This window comes from Nyctereutes procyonoides, unplaced genomic scaffold (genome assembly GCF_905146905.1).
Source record: "Nyctereutes procyonoides isolate TBG_1078 unplaced genomic scaffold, NYPRO_anot_genome, whole genome shotgun sequence".
Lineage (NCBI taxonomy): Eukaryota > Metazoa > Chordata > Mammalia > Carnivora > Canidae > Nyctereutes > Nyctereutes procyonoides.
Window position 1 is genome coordinate 30907390 of NW_026575131.1, and position 22109 is coordinate 30929498.

Here is a 22109-nt window from a genome sequence, read left to right on the forward strand (position 1 = left end):
GCCCTCCCCTACCCAGTCACCATATCTCCCAAATTACACCACTCTCCACCTACCTCCTCAGGCCAGAAGCCCCCCACCTCTCAAGCCCTCCATCAGTAAGTGCTGTTGCTCCTGCCTCAGAAATATATCTTAGATTTTCTGGAGCTACACCGTCACCACCATAGTTCAGGCCTATTTGGAATCTCTCAGCTGTTGTCTGGTAAAGCCATCCCCAATGGCCTTCAGCTTTTATCCTTGCTTTGATTGAATCCTTTTTTTTATACAACATTTACAGTGATTTTTCAAAAAGGGAACTTAGACTCTGTCATAAATCTCTATTACCCACTGTCTGAGATGGTTCAGACTCATAGAATCAATCCATACTGCCACCCAAAGCTATGGAGAGCCAGGACTGTTTCCTGACACTCCAGATCAACAGGCCAAGTTTATTCCCAACATAGCAGTGCTGGCTTGGTATGTCCTTCCCCTTGTACCCTTGCATCTTTGCTTTCTTATCTCAACCCTTGTCTTTTTCACAATAGACCATGTTTTATCTGTCTCCTACCTTCTTGCCCTCTAGAATGTACACCTTTGGACGAGAAGGGATGTGATGCATATGGCTGGTGTGTGTTGTGTCTTCAGCATCGTATATAATACCTATCACGTAGGAGGCTTTTTTTAATTACGTTTTTTTATTTTAATTCCAGTGTTTTAATTACAGTATTAGAGTCTTAGTTATCTTAATATATACTTAATGAATAAATGAAAAACATATAAAGCCCTAAAAAGTGTTTTGGTTCTACTCTTTCCTCCAAAATGTGGCTTTATGGCCTTCCTTCTGTAATTCACATAGAAATTTATTCATTAAACACTTGTATACCTTTCAACATGAAATATTCTCACATCTCTTTTAGATTGCTAACTTAGGGAGGGCTGAATCTATTTATTTATTCATTTTGGGGCAGGGGGGAGGTTAATTCACATTCTGAGAATGCCCTATTAATATAATTATGGCTCTCTGTTTTTGAAATAAGGAATTTTTTTCTATCAACATTCGTATTTGTTGCAAAAAAGATCTCATCATTGTTTTTTTAAAAGAATGTAGAACAATGTTATTCTCAGATCTTTCCAAGCTCCAATGAGTTAATGGACTACTAGTTTCCCATTTAAAATGCAAGCACTGCCTTTGATGTGTGAAGGGAAGGGTATCTTATGTTTAGTTTTTCTATGCCTTTAGCTGGGTCTCCTTTTGATTAAGAATTCAGAACTAAGCATTTTTTTTCCTAAGTAGTAAGCGCATTTCCTTTAATTATTCTCATATAAGTTAGTTGAGTCTGGTCTTGTTCAGTGGTCTCAGAAACAATTTCTGAAACATTTTGAAGAATTACTTATATGAAAGAATTGTTTCCCAGATTAAGCAATGAGTGAGTTCGCATGTCACTTTCTCTTTCACCAAATATTTACTGAAGTCCTATTCTGCATTATATTATGTGTGTCACCAGGAATGTCAGTTGAGCCTGTTTACTAGGGAACATTTCCGATCTTCTAAGAATGCTGCTTTCCCTTTGGAATATTTCCTTTAGATGTTTTCCCCCTTCTTGAGGAGGAGGCAGAAAATGGAAGCAGAGAAGTGTCCCTTTCCTATTTCTTTTGTCCTGTTAAAGAGTCTCTGCTGAACCATATTTATATTTTGGTTGTTTTTCACCTTCCATAGTATCTGAACTGTGATGGGTGGGTGGCTTCATTGGCTTATCCAACTGTATTGGAGATCTGTTGGAAGTTAGACTTTTCAGTAGCTCTTGAGCGGCATTAACAAACCAGAAGTTGGAGTCCATGCTTTTCAGGACCTAGCAGAACTTGTATTGGAAGGACCCTCACTGTATGAGAGTTTGGATCCCAGTCTGGCCATCATGTAGAAGTAGACACTCCAGGTGCTCTGTGCTCATTCACATGCTGGTAAAATAGAAGTGTACATGGTCAAGTGCTATGAAATTACTTATCTTGCCTGTGGTTTTCCAGCAGATCTCCTATGAATTATAGATCTTTAGCATTATTTCCTGATCTATACTAGAATTAAAAAGCTTTTCACTGAGTTTTTGAAGTGATTCTCATCACAGAGTATATATGAAGTTTAAAAAACTACTCATTGAGGATGATCCTTAAATATATCCTTCCTCTGACAAGTGTACTTTATTCTTCTCTGCAATACTCTTCCAGCTCTTAACACCTAAGAGTTAGGTTTTTACAACATTCTCATCTTGGTGTATTCCCACTTGCATGTTGGCACATTATGGACAGGTATTTCTGAGTGACAGTGACTCTTTTGTCAATATTCTCCGAACTAGAATTATTTAAACCCCATATTCTGTGTGTCTCCATGACAATACCAATAATACCGGATTTTCATAATTGTTACTCAGAGACATTGCAATGCCTAGAAATGAATTCCTTATCAGTGAGAAAGGGAGGAAGTGAGCCTTGGGGAAAAAATTGTATTGCTTCCTAATCGAAGAATGGCAGACACTTGATTATGCACAGTGATATTCTTCCCTCCCTTGTGGTAACCAAGACTAACAAATCTCTCCATTCTTCCCTCCTGATTCCTATCAAGGCTTAGAATCCTCTTCAAAATATCGCTCGAAGCAGCTACTACAGGTTAGTTGAGAGCTAGCAAAAGAGATGAAACCTATTTGGCAGACTTGCTCAAGTCACTGAGAACACATGATGAACAGAGCCCCCTGCTGACCTGTAAGGCCAGTCCAGTCTGAATGCACAACGGAAGTTTCTGGTTGCCATGGAAAAGGGAGAGCTTTGGGGTCTCACACTGCAGTTAAGGGCTCTAGTCCGTAAGTGACATATATACTTCTGCTCACAATTCTTTGGCCAGAATTCATCTTCAGCTTCATCTAAACCACAAGGATCCAGGAAGTATAATCCTATCTTGTGCCTGGTTATGGAAAGAACCTGAAATAGTTGGTTAACAACAGTAGTGACCTTCATAGTCCATTAGATATATTTTAATGCTCAACTTGTCAGCATATTTCATTTAGCAGAATGCCCTCTTGCTTTGCCCATGTGAATTAACAGGATGTTTATTTTTTTTGTTGTTGTTGTTTAAAAATAGCAGTCTTGGGGCACCTGGGTGGCACAATGGTTGCATATTTGCCTTTGGCTCAGGTCATGATCCTGGGGTCCTGAGATGGAATCCTGCATTGGACTCCCTGCAGGAAGCCTGGTTCTCCTTCTGCCTATGTGTCTGCCTCTCTCTGTGTCTCTCATGAATAAATAAATAAAATCTTAAAAAAAATAGCAATCTTTAGCAGGCACCTCTATGTTGAGGTAAATGATGCTCAGGATTCCCAAAGAACATCCCCTGGAACATTTGTCCTATGCAATGTTCTAAAAAGTAGTAGTAGTAGTAGTAGTAGTAGTAGTAGTAGTAGTAGTAGTAGTAGTAATAGTAATAATTTTATTTTAAGCAAATAAGAGAAATGCTGCATGGTATCTCTACTTTTTGAGAAGTCAGAATGCACATTAGCCCATTAAATATCCTCATGTGTACTGCTGTAAAGAAACTTGTTTTCCTTCATTTAATCCAGTGCTTTTTAATTGTCTTTGACCATACATTTTTTCCCCTGTATAATGTGTGATAACATCTCATAAAACCAGTGTTCTGGTGAACCACTGTAGTGCACACTGCAATAGACACATGAAGACTTTCATGACTTTGGAGGCATTGAAACAGCATAGATGATTTTACCACATGGCCTTAGCCAAGATTTTCACTTTATAATTGTGTTACTTTGGGTGTGTCATTTCACTTTGTTGGCTGGAATTTCTGAATCTGCAAAAATGGAGGTGATATTATCTATCTCAAAAGGTCACTGATTATCACTAGAACATAGTAGGCAGCAAAAAAATGTTGTATGTTCTTTTCTTCTCCTTCTGATATTATTTACTTTGCCCCACATATTTAATTTAATATAAGCATAAACTTTTCCCATTCTGATTTTCTTAGGATAATCAATAACATTCCTTTGCCTTGAAAAATATATATACAGAATTATGTGTGAAATTTGAACCAAGGAGTCTGTACCACATTGCTGTCAAGCTGCAGGCTCCTATTTGATTTTACTTTCTTTGAAGGCCACATGTTCACTTCTCCCTTTGAATGTGTTTCTTACCTTTCAGCATCCAGACTGGTATAGGAGATCGGAGGATGGCTCAGGGCAGATCTACTTAGTAAAGGATACCTGACTTCCCTTCCTCCAGATGACTAAAGACTCACTGTCGCTGTATGCTTGGCCCAGAGCATTGTCCAGATCAAAACATGAGAATTCTCATGGATATTTATGAGATATTTGTCCTGAAATCCAGGAATGAGCAGACCACTGTCATTATCTTAATCACCTGGAATCTATTATATTCTGGAAATCAAATTTGCTTCAAAAATATATTCACGCCATTTATGCTCATTGTTGATGACTATCGTATGATGTTTTCATTGAGTTACTATATAGTGGATATGTTACTATCCAGTGAAGAAAGATGTGGCCCAAACTGGCAAGTTTCTTCTTTAGAATTGTATAGCTTAATTTGGAGGATAATATTTCTACCTTTCTGATAAGAAAAGTCACATGAGTGCTTACATTATGAAGAGTAGATTACTTTTTGAGATGTCACCTACTTTGATTCAAAGCTCTGTAACTGTGGTATTTAAATCAAATAAATTGAATCTCCTCTTAAAAAATACCTCACAGTCCATCCTGTTCTGTTGTTTTTTGAAGTGACATTATGAATTATTTTAAACATTTGCAAGGGCTAGGATTATTTGTTAGAGCAAATTACTCATTACACAGGGTCTCCAAAAGTCTACCGTGCAAACTGGGAAATTCCTTGCTTGTCATTGAACTACATACTAATCTGCAGTAGAGATGAATAGGCACTCTACTTTTTTATTAGTTCCAAAGAATGACTAATTCTTCGTCATATTATTTGATACTGACTTCCTCCATATTCATATATGCACATGCTAATCAGCCTCATCAGAATCAATGATATTTTGATGGTTTGATTTATTTTAGTGACTTTTATATTCTGAATCCCTAGAATAGATCAGATATAGAAAAATAAATGGGAGCAAGTCTGAACAACTCCGAGAATAATATTCTGCTGTCTTCTTTAATTAATCATCTGAATCAGTACATTTCCATTTCTCTGTCATGACTCTATATTTAAACATTTCATATTTGTTATAGAAATGCACATAAAATTATTTTTTTAGATCATCAGTTATTATCCACGATGAGCAAATTTTAAACTTATCAAATTTATTTTGAATAAAAATGTAGCAACATAATGAACATTTGATGTAGCTGGGCAGATTCTCACTTTCGCAGCATTCCCCTTTGTTTGTGACTCTGCCAGGCATCTGCAGATGTTTTTGTGGTTCTTAAGGAAGCAGAGGAGGCCACAGAAATGACCCCTGCATCTCTTGTTACATGCCTACTCTGATTGGTGATGACTGCTCAGAAGGCAGGCTTGAGAAGGAATCTGAGTCTCTGTGGTTCAAGGAGAGAATTATGTGGCTGATTATTGACGTCTGCCGCGAGCTTAGCACTGGAACGTAGTGGCAGAGGTGCAACGTTTTGTCATCTTGCGTGTAATGGAAGGAGCTTTAGTTTGGGAAGTCAGACAGCATAAGTTTCAATTCCAATTGTGCATCAATGTGGCTTTGAGCATATCAATTAAACACTCTGTTTCCCTGTTTTTTCCCCATCCAACAGGGAAGATATTGCTGTAATAATAATTGAAGGTTAATATTTTAGACCTGTCCCAGCTGCAAAAATGCCGTGGTAGTATCTATTCAGTAGGATGTCTAAGATATTTTGGGCACCTGGTCATTTTCATAAAATCTCTGAGACTTCTTTTCAGTTACCATCTGTGGTCGATTATTATGGTGATGACCCCCCCCCCCCCAATGCAATAGGACTTCCACTGCTCCTACCTCTTTTCAGTGTGGTCTTTCTGCTCCCTCATCAGGAGATAAAATTTATTTATCTACCTTCAACCTGGGCTGGCCTGTCATTTCCTTTGACCAATAGAAGGTAGGAGAATTTAAGCCTTCAGAGTTGTTAGAATTTCTGCCTCTGGATTGGGATGAAAGGGCATGTGAAGTGAGGGGCCCCAGAGGACCCAGCTGAGCCCAGCCCCAAGCCTACATGCCAACTGCAAACAGTTGGATGAGTGAGACAAGCACAAAAACCTCCCACAGAATCAGGATAAGAAAACAAAGTAGTGCTACTTTAAACCTAAGTGTGTGTGTTTGTTGTCATAATGCAGAAGTAGACAGCTGATAGAGAAGTTGGAAGTCAGTCAGTAGGTCTCCTATGACTGGAAAAGTTCTAACAGTTGGTTCTGTCTCTTAGCTAGGGTACCTTAGTTCTCTTCCATGTGGTTCTTATTCCCTAGCAGGCCACCTGGGCTTTTCACAGCATTTTAGTCTCTGTTCCAAGAGGACAAAAACCAGAAGTTATCAAGTCTGTTAAGGCCTGACCCTAGAAAGTCACACAGTGAAGCTTCTGTCACGTTCCACTGATCAAAGCAAGTCACAAGGCCACCAAAATTCAAGGGGAGAGGAAACAGACTTCCACTTTTGATGAGAGGAGAAACAAAGTCACTTTTGCAAAGGGACAGGTGGGATAGGAGGAATTTTAGTGGTAATATTTGTAAATAATCTACCGCACCAACCTCAGGTGCTTGATTAGTACAAGTTCCCACTAGATTTCTTTCTTTCGTTGTGTATGTTCCGGGTTAGTTGTGTGCCACCAGGAGTTTGGCACAGGACCTGGCATGCTGTGTCATCATTGCTTCAGTGTGGTAAAAACACCCCAAGTGTTACATCCAAAGGACAGAGACAGGCACTCCTGGGCTTGTGGTGAGTGGAAAGGAAGAGAGAAAGGAAAGGCATTACCAAATTTCTGGTGGTCCCTGGTCATATAAATAATGGTGTAAGAGAGTCAGCGATTCCCATTCACTGTCCAACAGGCCGTGGGATTTTTCAGTGTGTCTGTCTGCCTAGCCCACTGATATTGACTGTTGTAGTGAAGCCTCCTCCAGAATCTGCCAGCCCAGGGGAGCCAAAGGTACGTTGACGCAAGCCAGCCTCAAAAATGGAAAAGGGCCAGGTAGTAGCTACATTTGTGGTGAGCATATCGTAAGTATAGACTTGGGAAATCATTGTGTTGTGCACCTGGAACTAATGTAATCTGCATCAACTGTACGTTAGTTAGAATGAATGAATGAATGAATGAATGACAGGAGGGAGGGAAAGAAGGAGGGCAGAAAGGAAAGGACCAAAATATAGGCTCCATATCCCTCCATACTTCCTCCCGCTGAACCCCTGGTACAAGGAGGTTCTCTCATTCTTGGTGTCCTTAGTCACAGTTCTCTGTTAGGATGAGGGCATACTTACTATTACTTCCCTTGCCCAGTACTGAGGCTTCCTCCCATGATGGGGTTGTGTGTCTCCTCTGTTTTCTTCATCCCAGGCTAGGTGTGTCTCAGCCATCAGCAGTTTTGCACAATATCTTTGTGTTTCATGAGACGCATGGCTCTTTTCCCCAAACAGACTCTGGGAATTCAGGGCACGCTTTTAATAAGAGGCCAGGCAGACACTGAGTCCTAAAAGTACAAAAGTACAAAAGGTACAATGTCATAGCACTATGGTTAATAACATGAACCTTGGAATCAGACAGGCTTGGGCAGAAATCTAGCTTTAATCTCAAGTTGAGAGTGCTGTCTTGCACAAGTTTCTTATTTCCTATAAGCTATAATTTCCTCATCTGCAAAATAGGAATTATAATAGTTCTTTCTGGGTTTGTTGGAAAGACTAAGTAAAAGAGAGTACATAAATGAAACAGTGATTGTGTCCAAAGAAGGAATGTCTGACAACTTTCTTTAAAGCTAACCATAAGTTGCTAGGACATTTTCAATGACAGATCTTGGTCCAAATTTGGAGAAATAGTTTCTGATTTTAGAAAATTGAAATGCAAGACCATACTGAAAAGTTTATCTCACACCCCTAGGCAGAGTTAGATTTTGCCCCTCTGTGCTTCTACAACATTCTGTACTGATTTCTATTAATAGTCTTCATCTCTCTCTGTTGTGATGATCTGTCTATACTGCAAGACAGTTTGGGACATCAGAGTTGCACCCTTAAAGGTCAGTTACTCTGCTGTGTTCATCTTGGCACCCTAGATACTAGCACAAACCCTGGACTGAGAGGAGGCTGTAGTGGTGGGATGGATGGATGAGTCCCCAGCCGATCCACTGGTTGAATTACTCCCCAATTTGTAAAATTCACTTTAAGTGTCATTTGCACTGGGAAGCCTTCTTTGGTTTTCCTCTGCTATGAGGAATCTCTTTGTGGACCACAGGAACTAAACTGTAACTATTCCCTTCTCTTCTTAAAAAAAAAAAGAATATTATAACTAAATGGACTTATCTACTTTAGATTATAGAGAGACACCAGATCCCATTTGATACTCTCTTTCATAGGTTTTCACCCATGATGAGTCTTGGAGAAACATATAGTAAATTTAATTATGCAGATTAACTTCTTTGAGGGTTATCATGCATGTTGGCTAAAAAGTCTCTTCAGGGGTGTTAATCCCAAGCAAAGAGGACTCAAAAGAACGTGTGTTCTAATAGCCTATGTATAATACAGGATTTTCCCTTTAACAGTGCCTAAGAATCTCTAAATTAAATTATACAGCATCTGTGATATTACCTTAAAACTACTGGCATACAAACAGTTGCAGTAGAATTACAAGAGCTGTCTGCTGTTCTTCAAAATTAATTTACTTTCCCTCAGTTGTTTGTCTATGAGAAGCATGTAGCGCATGATACCCACCATCTTTAAGCAATATGGTGTTTTCTTCCAAGGCTTATGCACTTATTTTGAGAAAATGCTTTTATTTTCAAATGAATTTATGAATAACATACTGTTCTGGTGCTCTCATATGTTTCTAGATCATATGCTTTGTTCTTCCTATTAAAGATGGCAGAAACTCCTCTAATTGCATTGGGGAGTAACACTCATGATTTATCTAGATGATATCATCACCGTAACAGATTTTCTGATTGTGATTGGTCTTTAAAAGCATCAAAAGTGCTACACAAATTCATGAAATTTCTCTATAATGCTTAGGTGTTTTTCCTTAGAAAGTGATAATTTTTAAGGTACCATAATGATGTTTGTCCAGTATGCTACGTAAATAACACTATTGTGTTATTCAAACTTAGGAAAAGAATGGACCCCCAAATAGTTCTAACTTCTTTTAGTTCCCTCTTGCTAATGTGATTCCTTTAAACCTTGGGTTGACATTATTAGATCCATGGGCAAAATCTGGTTGGCCTCTTCTTTTTGTAAATAAAGGTTTACTGGGACATAGCCATGCCTACTATTGTTTGTCTTGTCTATAGCTGCCTAGGGATATAGCCCACCAAACAAAATTTTACCATCTGGCCTTTTGCAGAAAACGTTTGCTGACCTGCTTTAAATCCTTTATGAATCTGCTTCTATTTTGGGGAGCATGGGATATTCAAACAAACTCAATCACCCGCAGTTGCCCCAGAACACTTGCCTTACTAAGATGTCCCAGGTTCTGCTGCATTGGGTGCTTCCCTCTGTCTCTGTATCTTCTAATCCTACATCTGAAATGCCCATAGTATTGTACTTATCTGTTTCCATGCCCATCTCCTGAACTGGAAGGACAGGGGCAACTTCCTGTTCTCCTCTGCTGTTCCCAGAGCCTGGCACAGTGTCTATACCTATTCAGTGCTCACTGTTCACAGAATGAACAAATGAATTGCAATTCCTAAATATAAAGCAGCATTTTTATAGGTATAATTTATCTGAGACTCTGAATAATTTAGAAACCACTTGTTTATTTTTTTTTAATAATGAAAAGATTTTGGGGACGCCTGGGTGGCTCAGTGGTTAAGCGTCTGCCTTTGGCTCAGGGCATGATCCTGGAGACCCAAGATCAAGTACCACATCGGGCTCCCTGCATGGAGCCTACTTCTTCCTCTGCCTATGTCTCTGTCCCTCTATCTCTTTTTGTCTCTCATGAATAAACAGTTAAAATCTTTTAAAAAAATACAAATAAAAAATAAAAGATTTTTTAACAAGGGCTTTACCCTCATCATTACATTTCCTTTGTGCTTGGATGGTAATTAATTTACATTAAAAACAAGTTTATGTTTTTCCAGCTCACATCTAGCATTAGTTCTAATTAGGCTAAATATTAAGAACAAATCTCTTTGAATTAAAAAAATCTTGCAGACCATCCCAATCTCATGTCAATGGTTCAAAATAAATGGACATTGTATCCATTTTGTCAGGGTCTTAGGACTCAGAGGTAGCCAATAAGAGGGTCTGGTTCATAAAGCATTCGCTCGTTGCAGCAATACTTATTAAATCTGGTGTTCTGGGAGGGATGAAACAGTGTAAACAAAATAGTCTTTCCTCTGTGGAGCTTATGTTCTCATTCAGATAGGTAGTCAATCGAGAAAATTTCCAGCTGGTGGCAAGGCCTATGGCAAGATGAAAACAAGGTGACAGAAGAGAGAGTAACTGGGTAGCGGTTTAAACTGGTGGTCCTGGAATGCTCCTTTGAGGGAATAGCATTGGAATTAGAATTGGAATGATAAGAAAGAAGCAACCATGTGAAGTTCATGGGGAATTGGATTCTAGGCAGAACAAACAGCTGGGATGAAGGCCCCCCAATCTGGGAAGGAGTTTAATGTGTTAGACGAACAGAAGGAAGGCAAATGTGGCAGATGTACAGTGTGTAGAGGAAGATGGGGGAAGAGAAGCTTCAGGAAGTAGGTAGGCAGTAGTGGGGAAGTGTTGAGGTTAGGGCATATAGGCTCTTTCTGGCTCTGGTTTCAGAGGAACTGAGGGATGGGGCTTGGTCCTAACTTTCTGATGCCATTTATTAACTAGAATGGCTTGGGGAGACTAGTTGTTGGTCTGGTCAGTGACCCACACAGTAGCCAGGAGCCCCAGAGCCCCATGCTATATAACTCCAGACCCACCTACCTCCCTCTGGAATCCTGGGAAGCCTACCTGTTTGTCCACTGTCAGGTTGAGATGCTTGTTGGTCCATCCTCTGGGTCTAAACAGAATGAAGATGATGATTACCTACATGAACACCTGTCCAATTAAGCACCTTTAGAAGTTAACCCTATTTCATCTTATCATTCACATGGGAACATGGTTTGTTACGTGCAGATAAGATGTTTTCTTAATGAAGGATTAGATTTCAGGGACTATATATGTCAGGGCAATGTGGCCTAAATGGGCTGGTGAAAAAGATTCACTTAAATGAGAATGTGTTTAGCCTGTCCAACTGTTTTGTGACATGTTGTTATTAGTATTATTAGCGTTCAATTAATAAATGCGTGTGATCCATGACCTTGCGGTTGAGTGTACACAGGATACAACAGCTGACAGATTCAGCCATTTTGATTCACTTCCATAAATGTTTTGGTTCATTAAACATTGGATCAAGCCAATCCTTAGCATCAGACAAGGAAAGTGAACAGATAATAAAATATTTTGTATGGCATTGGGAAAATAACACCCTTCAGATGTCACTGATATTCCTAAAGTTACATCAAATACAAAGAATTTCAGATTCATTCCAACAATTTTTACGGTTAGCTGGTGTTTCGGTAAAATGTCCTTCCTTCCCTACCTGGTTGCTCAGACAGTTTGTTTAGATGTAGCTCACCCCAGCAATTATGGGTATTGTTGGAAGCTTGCAAAGTTGTCATCTTGCTGTGGTTTGGTGAAGTCAAGGCCTAAGGAAGTTTGTAGGGAGGAGGAAGGAGAGGGAGGTGCTGGGAGGAGGATGATGGAAAAAGGTCTCTTTTAACAAAGAAAAGGCAACTCAGTGGGAGTGGAGGCTGGCAATCTGCTAAAAAGGAAATGAAAGGAAATTCTTCATTTCTAAACGGTTCATTGACCCATGATAATAAAGCAGCCCTGCCAAAGAAGGATAATTATCTTTTTAAGTATCTGATGCCCCGTGGGTGAAGGCTTCCCTTCTCCTCTCTTGAAAAATGAACTCAGATTAAACAAATGCTCCTTTTCCTAGTTTACCATTGACATGAATTTCCTGATTATGAGCAAAATTAATCAGTTTTCCCTTTCTTCCCCCCCCTTCTTTTATGGAAATCAGGCCCACCCAGCTGAGCTCAGTGCATTTCCCTTTGGGCTTTGACTCCTACCAGTATGATGGGCTACAGTGCTTGATATTCTAGTGAGACTAGCAATCGTAGAATTGGGGTTTTATTATGCCCCTTAGCTGCTTAGCTTTAGGCAAAGCATGCTCTTTTAAAGCAACAAGAACAAGGAAAAAAGAAAGAAGCAGAAAAGAGTATTAGAGCACTTTTTTCTCCTGCTAGTATCTGAAAACTAAAGAAAAATTAATATATCTGTGTATGTGTGTATAATATATATGTATATAATATATGTATGTATGCATGCAGCCACACATATGAGGAGTTTAAATATAAAAACAACAGAAATGTTATTGATGGTGTAACACTGAATATTAATTTGTCACCAACAAATGATCAAACTTACTTTATTTTTCCCTAGATCTTGTTTGTTTGGGCCAATAGCATAAGTATGTTGACTCGTCTGACTTAGAGAATACATTAAGATGGTGTTGTCTGCATAAGTTAAAAAAAAAAAAACACCCTTTTCTTAAATTAATGATTTACCTTCAACTGACTTCCTGAATTCTTAATAATCAGTTTGAGAACATTTGTCAGAAATTGCCTCACCACATGGTACATCTCTTATTATAAATGAAGTTTACTGTACATTTTCAGAATGTCTATACTCCTTTTAAATATAAATAAAACAACTATTGTATTTTCATTACATATTTCTCTAAAGAGATATTGAAATTAAAATTTTAATCATGGATATTCTGCTTGCTTTTCCAACCCAGTGCCTTTGGCTGCTTGAGAAGACAGAGCTTTTGAATTGGGGTCAGGAGATAATGGTCCAGAATAGATTTTGCCTCTTGGCATAATTATTTCAGCCAGCGCTTGAGTCTCTCTGAACATCAATGTTCCTTTCTCTTAAAAGATTTTCTCTAGTACACCACTGTTTCCCCTTCAAAATATAATTAACCATGTTTATAAGCTCTTTTTGAACTTCTTGGAGTTTGGTGGTTGGTAAATATTTGTTGTTTTATTCCTTAGTCTTTGAGAGTTCAGGCGCTGGGCCAAGGGGATTCAGTACTGTGGGAATAAACTTCTTGGTAAAAATGCTACCAAAAGCAAGCAAAGTGTGCCTTAACAGAACTCACCACAGATGTCCTGGTGTGTCCCCTTCGGCCGGTGGAGCGTTTCCGAGACCTGCGTCCGGATGAAGTGGCGGATTTGTTTCAGGCGACTCAGAGAGTTGGGATGGTGGTGGAGAAGCATTTCCAGGGAACTTCTCTCACATTTTCCATGCAGGTGAGTGTACAGATAGCTCAGAAGTTACTTTTCTAACTTTTCACATCTTAGCATTGGACTCTCTTTTAAGCTGCCATCTCACTGGTAAGGCAGCTGTGGTTGTTTGTGTCTTACATAATAGCAGAAAATTGTGTTACTAACCTGGGGCCGTCCTACTTGTCCACTGGCCCCAAGGTGGACTGCGGGTTGTCAGCTGAGGCACTGTCTGCAGTGTTGTTTACAAAGCAAGTGGGAGTAATAGACAAGTGATTTCATGGACATTAAGACATTCCAGATCTTTTACTGGAACTGGGATTAGGCTAGTTATTTTTATTGTGTGGTAAATATGTTTTGAGTACTGCATGGGCCTAGCCCTGCTCTGCTTGAGGATAATAGAGAAATGCAAGTTAGATGGGACCTTGCCCTCAGAGGGTTCCTTTTCTCTTTAACTTAAGCCCCAGTGATTGATTATGGATTGGTATGAAGCTGGATTGACTGAATATTCTGTGTGGTCTGCTTCTCTGGAAAAAAATGAGTCACACACCCCCATTCAGTGGAGATCTTTAGGCAGAGGTTGAGCAGAGTGTGGGAGAAGGAGGTCTGTGGTAAGTCATCAGCTGTGGGAATTGAATAAATCAGTATGACATATCCTATGCCCCTTCAGATACCCCGTGGGAAGAGCAGGGGGTATTAATACCTAATTAAAGTCCTTAGTGGCCTTGAAATTAAATGACTCTGCAGTAACCCCTTGGTAAGGAATTGGCTTATTCCATCATGTGAGACCTTGCCCCTCTGTGCTTTAGTTATGCAGAATATTTACTATCCTTCTTCTACCTTCCTCATCTCCCCACCATAGACCTTCAAAGACAACAGATAAAGAAGGCAGGTCTTTTCAGGTTATGAAAGGCTCAGACTAAAAATGCTCTTAAATGCTTCTTATAAATTTTTTTGCTGCCATGTCTATGTTGAGAGTTAATTCCCCTTTAAAATACAGTGTGTGTGTGTGTGTGTGTGTGTGTGTGTGTGTGTGGTGTTGTATGTCAAAGTATCTGAGTCACCTTCATTCAGGTATTTAAGCTCAGGGTGGGTTTATCAAACTTATGCTACAAATCATGTTTCAGAGAGACCAAATGAAGACAAGTGACGGCAGACATCTGTCAGTGTTAAATGAAATGATAGAAGACTCACGTTCACTAGAAATGGCCAGTGCTAGTTATCTAACATGATTTACTAAAAAGTAAATTTCATAAACATAGGAACTGACTTGTGCATAGCACATGGAGTACTTTCATGTATGCTGTGTTTTCAAACTTCTTTTAAAGCTTTGAACCTCACTAGGATATTTATCCCGCAATCCTATGAACCTCCTTCCCCATGGATACATACATAGATAAAGGACACCAGTTTTACAAAACAACATTTACCCTTTCAATGCACTCTAATAGTTTTTGCTGTATTATCTGATTTGTTTTTAGTGCTGATCACCATCCATTAAGCTGCCTCCATGACCCACTAATGGGCTGTGACTTCGAGTTTGAAAACTACTGATACACAGTTCTCCTTAATCTTGACCACAGCAGAGCAAACATTCTTACCCATTAGTCTGGGTCACAGAGGTAGAAAGATTTGCTAAAAGTTGCAAGATTCTAATTCAATTTTGCAGTTTTTGGTTATAGACATTTTGGTATTTCGCACCAGCTAAGCACTTGCTTTTGCTTTGTATTGTGACTGGTGACTGGGCAAGTTGGCTCATTTTTAACTAAACAAATAGTTTTGTAGGTTCTTAAAGAGCTGAGGATGGGAAAAGGGATCAGCTACAATGAATGCTCTTACTTTTTTCCCCCAAGGTCAGGACATCTGGAGAGGGCCCACTCTTGGGTGATCTTCCCATAAAAGACAGCTCATATTCCTGCTTAATGGATTATGTTTATAGCAGGCTTTTTTTTTTCTTTTTAGCAGAGACTTCTAGTAATCAGATATTAATTAAACTACATTGGATTTAAAGGTAACCAAAAGGTGTGATAATTTACCTCCTCAAACATATCCATCCTTCCTTTAATGCAATTAAAACCATACCCAAGAGCAAAGAACATGGAAAGTAACAAGAGGGTTGGTTCACTGGATAATTTATATCATCTTTATACATAACTTCTCACTCACTCTCCGCCGGAAATGGAGAACTGTCTGGTCCCACACATTTGAAGTGAATGGTCCCCATGAGAATACTGCAAATTAACACACAATGAAATTGGATCTAAATTATTAACGAGAGATATTTCTGAATAAGCAGGAGATACCATCTATCTGTTATCACCTCTGTTATTTATCTATCTTTTTTCCTACTTCTAGGATGGCCCTGAAGCCGGACAGACTGTGAAGGTGAGTGCTTATTATGTGCATACAAATTAATAAGGGGCAATTATGAGAACTAATAAAAATCACACTGAGCCATTTGCAGCACATTGCCAGTTCATTATGTTATCTCCGAGGTCAGGGAGACCCTCAGTGTTAGAGCCATAAATCCTGACATTATAAACTATGCCAAGCAATATGTTTCCCATTAGTTTACAAGACATTTACCTTTTGTAGTAAAATTATTATTGTGTAAATGCTAAAACAGAAGCTAAATCAAAGAAGTTGGAAAACAGAAACTGAAGTCAAAGGAGTTTGGGTGGAGTAGTGTCTAGGGAAGAGCATTGAGCCCTATGTGGATTGGCAGGTCGTGTGTGAAGCTGAGGCGTCTGGGTTCTACACACACCCTGTTTCTGCCTCATTGTTCTTGGGCAATGGGCTATGCCAGGTGGTTGCCCATGGTTCTCCCCTTGCTCCATACCCTGCTTCTCTCTTCTCTTTCTCTCCACCCATATACCTGTACTTTTCCTCCCTTTGTGTTTCATACTAAAATTCTAACTTAATGGAGTCAGTGGAGCTCAAAGATGGGTTTTTAAGTGTGCTACAAGAGGAAAGGAGGATTTATTAGGATTCTCTCTGCTTTCCTAGTAAAATAAAATAAAATAATAAAATCCTGGCTGATTCTGAAGCTGGGTTTCTGCGCCCTTCATACAAATGCAAATTCCTCCGCAGTTAGGTCCTACACCTAAATCATAGAAAAGGCTATTGTTTCAGTGCTAGAAATCAGAAGAAAGTCGAACTGGGGTGCTAATGTCATACTAAGCAAAATAAGGTCTTATTGGTTTTGAGATATTAGCTGTGAGCGGCTAAGGTAATGCTTGGCACCAAACAGTGCCAAAAAAAACCCAGTTCTTTTTTGATATTAGTTTGCATGTGGCTTTAATGTTTAACAGAACTACTGTGAGACTTTTAAAATAGAATGTCTTGGAAGTACTTCTGAGGAATAAATGTCCTATAGGGACTGCCGTCAAATTCTTTATGATAAGAAAGTGCTAGCCTCCTGATTGCTCCAGACACATGATGTAATAGGGACAGAGGGGACTCAGGGCTTTTCTCTACCCCACTATCCACCCCCCTGCCAGGCTTCTAAACATGCAGACACCAAAAAGAGTATAACATGAATAGCTTCTTTCTGAAATTGTTTCTTAAAATATGAAGCACAACGTTTAAACCTGGTTGCTAGTTTTATTTTTTTTAATTTTTTTTAAATTATTATTTATGATAGTCACAGAGAGAGAGAGAGAGTGAAGCAGAGACACAGGCAGAGGGAGAAGCAGGCTCCATGCACTGGGAGCCCGACATGGGATTCGATCCTGGGTCTCCAGGATCACGCCCTGGGCCAAAGGCAGGCGCCAAACCGCTGCGCCACCCAGGGATCCCTGGCTGCTAGTTTTTTTAAAAAAAAAAAATCCAGAATGCAAATGTAAATTCTAACAACACCAGACTTGGTTAGATGCTGTATGTCCTATCCATTTGATGAATTCTTTCAGCCATTGGAAGTACGGTTATAGAAGCATCACTAATAAGGTGGGAGAAAGCAAAAACCATATCAAATGGAATGCACAGATTAGTACAATGTACAGATTAAACATATCTAAAATTTATAGGAATATATATGTAATATCTCAAAATTTCATTTCAGAATTCTGAATGGGGTATTAAAATTATGCCCTATACAAGCAGGCAAATTGAATTGAGACCAAAAGTAGATGATGGTTGCCAGGGGCTGGAAAAAGGTGGGCATGGGGAGTGACAGCTAAGGGATAAGGGTTTCTTTTTAAGTTGATGAAAATATTGTGGAATTAGATGGTGGTGATGTTCTTGCAATGTTATGAATATTGTAAAATCCACTGAATCATACATTTTAACATGGATAATTTTAATAATTTTATGGTATTTGAACTGTATCTCAATTAAAAATAGCAATAAAACATAGTAAAAAAAAAATCCAGTGAATACCAAGTGTAGCAGGGCTGAGTACCATGGCTGTAGACTATCTCATTTTATTATTTATTATTTTTTATTTTTTTAAGATTTTATTTATTTATTCATGAAAGAGAGAGAGAAAGAGAGAGAGAGGCAGAGACATAGGCAGAGGGAGAAGCAGGCTCCATACTGGAAGCCCGATGTGGGACTCAATCCCGGGACTCCAGGATCATGCCCTGAGCCAAAGGCAGATGCTCAACCCCTGAGCCATCCAGGCATCCCAGACTATCTCATTTTAATTGTGACTACCTTTTTGATGTCCCAGTTATCTAGCCAAAAAAGTTAGTGGTTTTGTTAACTTCAGTGGAGTAATTCTTGCTCTATAGGACTTGTACATAAATTTTTGAATGTGATTATTATCTCCACCGGCATTGTTATTTAACCTAAGTTAGTATTTTTTTAAACAATTCTGTATGTTTGAATCAGTAGATTGTATTGACTTGGACATCTCTCAGCTGTTTCCAGTCTAATCACAGAACTCCCCCAATACGAATGAGGGGGGCCTCTCAAATCCTTGTGGAATATAAAATGACTAAATGAAAACAACCACACATATGCATATGAAAACTTTGACATATGACAAAGTTTTGAAAACTGTGCTTTTAGACCAAGTCCACATACGTGAAGGTGTCTAATCTATGTTTTTCCAAGTGCAGTCCTTATACTACCTGCATAAAAATTAATTCGGGTGTTAGTAAAAAAAAAAAAAAAAAAAAGTTGATACTCCCAGTTCTTATTCTCAGTCTTTGTGTTCAGGGCTTGGGAATCTTCATGGTGAACAGCACATCACATGAGTCTTTTCAGAGTATGGCCGTTGGTCAGCCTCATTAATTTTTGGTGATACAATAGAAGCTGGTAATGGCCACATACCCCCTGATGCGTGGAAGCCAGTCTTATGGCAGCCAGCCCCTCCAAGGAGCAGGACAGCACCTTCGGGATTCAGTTATATGGTTCTGGATCCTGCAGTTCAAGACTGAGCATTTCATATTTTGAAATTCACACAGTTGCGCATTTCAGGGTAGCATTTGACAGCCTGCCATGGAACGCACAGTGACTGTTGGCTTCATCTTTGCCTGTGTGTCTGACTCTTGGCATTCTGCTTAATGTGGGTTCGAAGCCATTTGTGTCTCATACCGGGTAGTCATAACAGTAAGCCCAGCGATGATCTCTTCCCCTGAAGCAACTGTTGTTATTGTTAGTGAAGGTGTACCACTGGGTTAGACTCTTGAACATGGTGCCACCTCCGGGTTTTTTGTTTCAGGGGCTTTCGATTCTGTTTTGCAAAGAACAAGGATGGCCTCGCTTACTTAGTAAGTAATTCGTAAGCCGGAATGGAAAATAGGGAAGTAAAAAAGTGACCTCATATTTCTCAGTTCATTATTCAGTTTCCTTTTGAATATAAAAGTAGGAAAGCCCTGCTATCTACCTTGTGATCATTACAACAGTTGAGGCATCCTGCGGACTTGAGAAACAATCTCTTTTTTTCTGGTTTTAGGCATATATCACAATATATGTATATACACATACAGCCACATGTCGCTGTTTTATTAGCCTCTTCTGACTCCCACCCCCCATCTGAAGTGGCTCTGCTAAAGCCTTTACTCTCTATCCTGTTGCCTTCTTTGATTTCCTTCAAGGCATTCTTTCCTGTTTTTTAATTTGTGTGGTTGTTTTTGTTTCCGTACTTGTATTTCCTTAGCCCCTCAAAAATGTAAGCTTTTTGAGGATCTGCATTTTGTCATTGTCTTTTGGGTGGTATAGGGAAGATAACAGGACTTTGCTCCATAGAGTAAATCCCTACTTATAAGTTTCTAACTTGAGTTAACATGAAGCAGCAGATAATAGGTACTTGCACTTCAGTGTGTAGTCAGGGATCCGGGTCTCCTAGGATTTCTCTCAAGAATCCCTGTCTTTCAGGCATCACTGACAAAGACCAGAATTTCCAGTGATCAGGTTCTCAGATCATATTCCAAAATGTAATTTCAACTAGCCAAATCACTAAAGGCAGTGTTCTGCCCTTTAAAAGGGATGCTTCTTAGTAAGTTTAATGTGACTTATCTTTTAGAGTAATTACTATGTGCATCTTTGGGAAGGAGGGTGTTTTAGATATATTAAAGAGAGAAATTTATGGCAGGCAGGTAGTCTAGACTCTCATAAGAACTATTTATAGAATATGCTTGCTTACCCTTTTCTGTATTTATGGACTTGAGTCCCCCTACTTAGATATTTAATTTTCTAATACTAAGGCAGTGGGAGGTGTCTTAATAACTATTGCTATATTAGCTAGCAATTTTCAGATTGCTTGAGAAAGAACAAGAAAAGGAGTTCTTTTTAAAAGTGTGATTTAAAAACTAAAACCAAAACAAAAGTGTCTCATTCACCGAGGGGTCTCTATGGTCCTAGAACAGATGTTCTATGTGGAAACTTGATAATTTTTTCAGTTTATGACATAGAGGAGATTTTAGCTCTTCATGAAGTCCAGTAGTTAATACACTTTGGTGTTAGTCAGAGGTTCCGTGGGAATATTAGCTATACTATTTTACTTTGTGACCTTGGGCAGGATTCTTAACCTCCCTGAACATCTATGTCTTCATTTTTCAAATGGAGAGAATCCTATCTATTTTGTTGAGTGGTGGTAGGGAGAAACCAACATGAATAGATGGCCCATCCTGCCACATACTGTCCCTGGGACCTTGTGCATGTGTCTTAATATTAACCTTACCCTCAGTTTTCTCATCTGTAAAATAGGCAAAGACGACTTAAGAAGAATATACTTGGAACTGAGATTGTTTGTATCACCGATGAGTTCACAGTTACACACTGAATTCTTGCCACTATTAGCGTTTGCCATTTTGCTTAAATTCTTGAGAAAACTTAATCACATGACTTGTGCTATTTGATTTTCAACCTTGAAATTATTTTAAAAGTGGCCAGTTGAACATTCAGGAACCTGCATTATTAACTGGGGGAAACTATCTGTAGCCTAATATTTTTTTAGCCTCTGATTTACCCTACAATAATGGGTAAATCATGGTTCTAAATCAACATTACTTCAGAATTACGTGAAGTAGGTTTTCACAAAGCAGAAACCTGCCTTCCTCCTATGCTGATTCAGTAGGTCTGGTGTGGGACCCAGGATTCTGCATTTTAACAGACACTGTAAGTGATCCCCACACATGCCTTAGTCCAGTGCACAGCCACTTAGCATCAAAGTGATGAGAAGATTCAGAGGAATCTCCACATAGCTCCTTGTTTTCAACCCAAATGAATTCCTAAAATTTGGTGTGCACAGAATGGAGAAACTGACATATTGGGAATGAAAATGATTTTACTGGACTGTTATTTATTATTTTCATCTGTAAAGAAATTTCACAAGAGCTGTAATTTGTCAGAGAACTTTTGCCCTTTGATTAAAACCATGACAAAAAGTGCCTTCCTATGTTTATACTTAATTCCTGCATTTACTGCCAGAAGAATTAGTATTTTAAGGATGTAGTAGCTTTTATCTTGTGGAATTGCCTTAGGATTTATCTCTCTTCTCTCAGAATGAATCCAGCTTGCCTGAATTTGGTAAACCAAAAACAGTTTTGGTGCTCAGGGGATGGGTTTGGGTGTACATCTGGAGTGGATACCTCCAAACCTGCCCTTCCCTCCTGGTATGTACCTGTCTCTGACTCTCCCTCTCCTTCTGGTGATCTGGGAACAAAACCTCTGGTGCCTGGCTCTCCAGGCAGGAGAAGGAACCAAGAGCCTTTCTGTTTCCTGTGGGAAACTTCCTCTCTCCTACTAAACCTCCAGCCTCTTGTAAGTAGGTACAAATCTTTGTGTTTTTTTCATTTTTAAATAGCTAATTTTAATTTGCATGATGTCATGCAAAGCACTGAAAGAAAAATTAACCAAGCCCCCTGGTGTTTTCCAGTTACCTTTTTTTTTTTTTTTCCCCTCTGTTCTTTCAGTTTCACAGTCTGCTTCGGTAGATGGGATGGGGGATGCTGGAAATGGAATGAGGATGGAGGGGAAATATCATCAGGATTCCAATATACTGATGGTGAGGAAGGACTCTGGAGCCATACAGCCTGGTTTCAATCTCAGAGCTGTCACCTACCAGTTGTATGACCCAGCAAAAGTCAACCTTTCCAGCTTCACCATTCATTTGTAAATTGCTCAAATAAGGACCTCAGTGACACTCTACCTCCTAGGGGTGTTGT

The 22109-nt window shown here is 39.2% G+C and overlaps 1 protein-coding gene across 8 annotated transcripts in view; it reads left to right on the plus strand.

Moving 5' to 3' along the window:
• The window catches only part of FHIT (fragile histidine triad diadenosine triphosphatase), a 1388110-nt gene that overhangs the window by 1118044 nt on the left and 247957 nt on the right, over positions 1-22109 (plus strand). For 7 of the 8 annotated variants that reach the window (XM_055344936.1, XM_055344935.1, XM_055344937.1 and 4 more), the window contains 2 exons: positions 13379-13524; positions 15853-15882. In XM_055344936.1, coding sequence (XP_055200911.1) covers positions 13379-13524; positions 15853-15882 — 176 coding nt within the window. Of the gene's footprint in view, positions 1-13366; positions 13525-15852; positions 15883-22109 lie in introns of all 8 variants that reach the window. The other variant, XM_055344941.1, reaches the window with a different exon arrangement.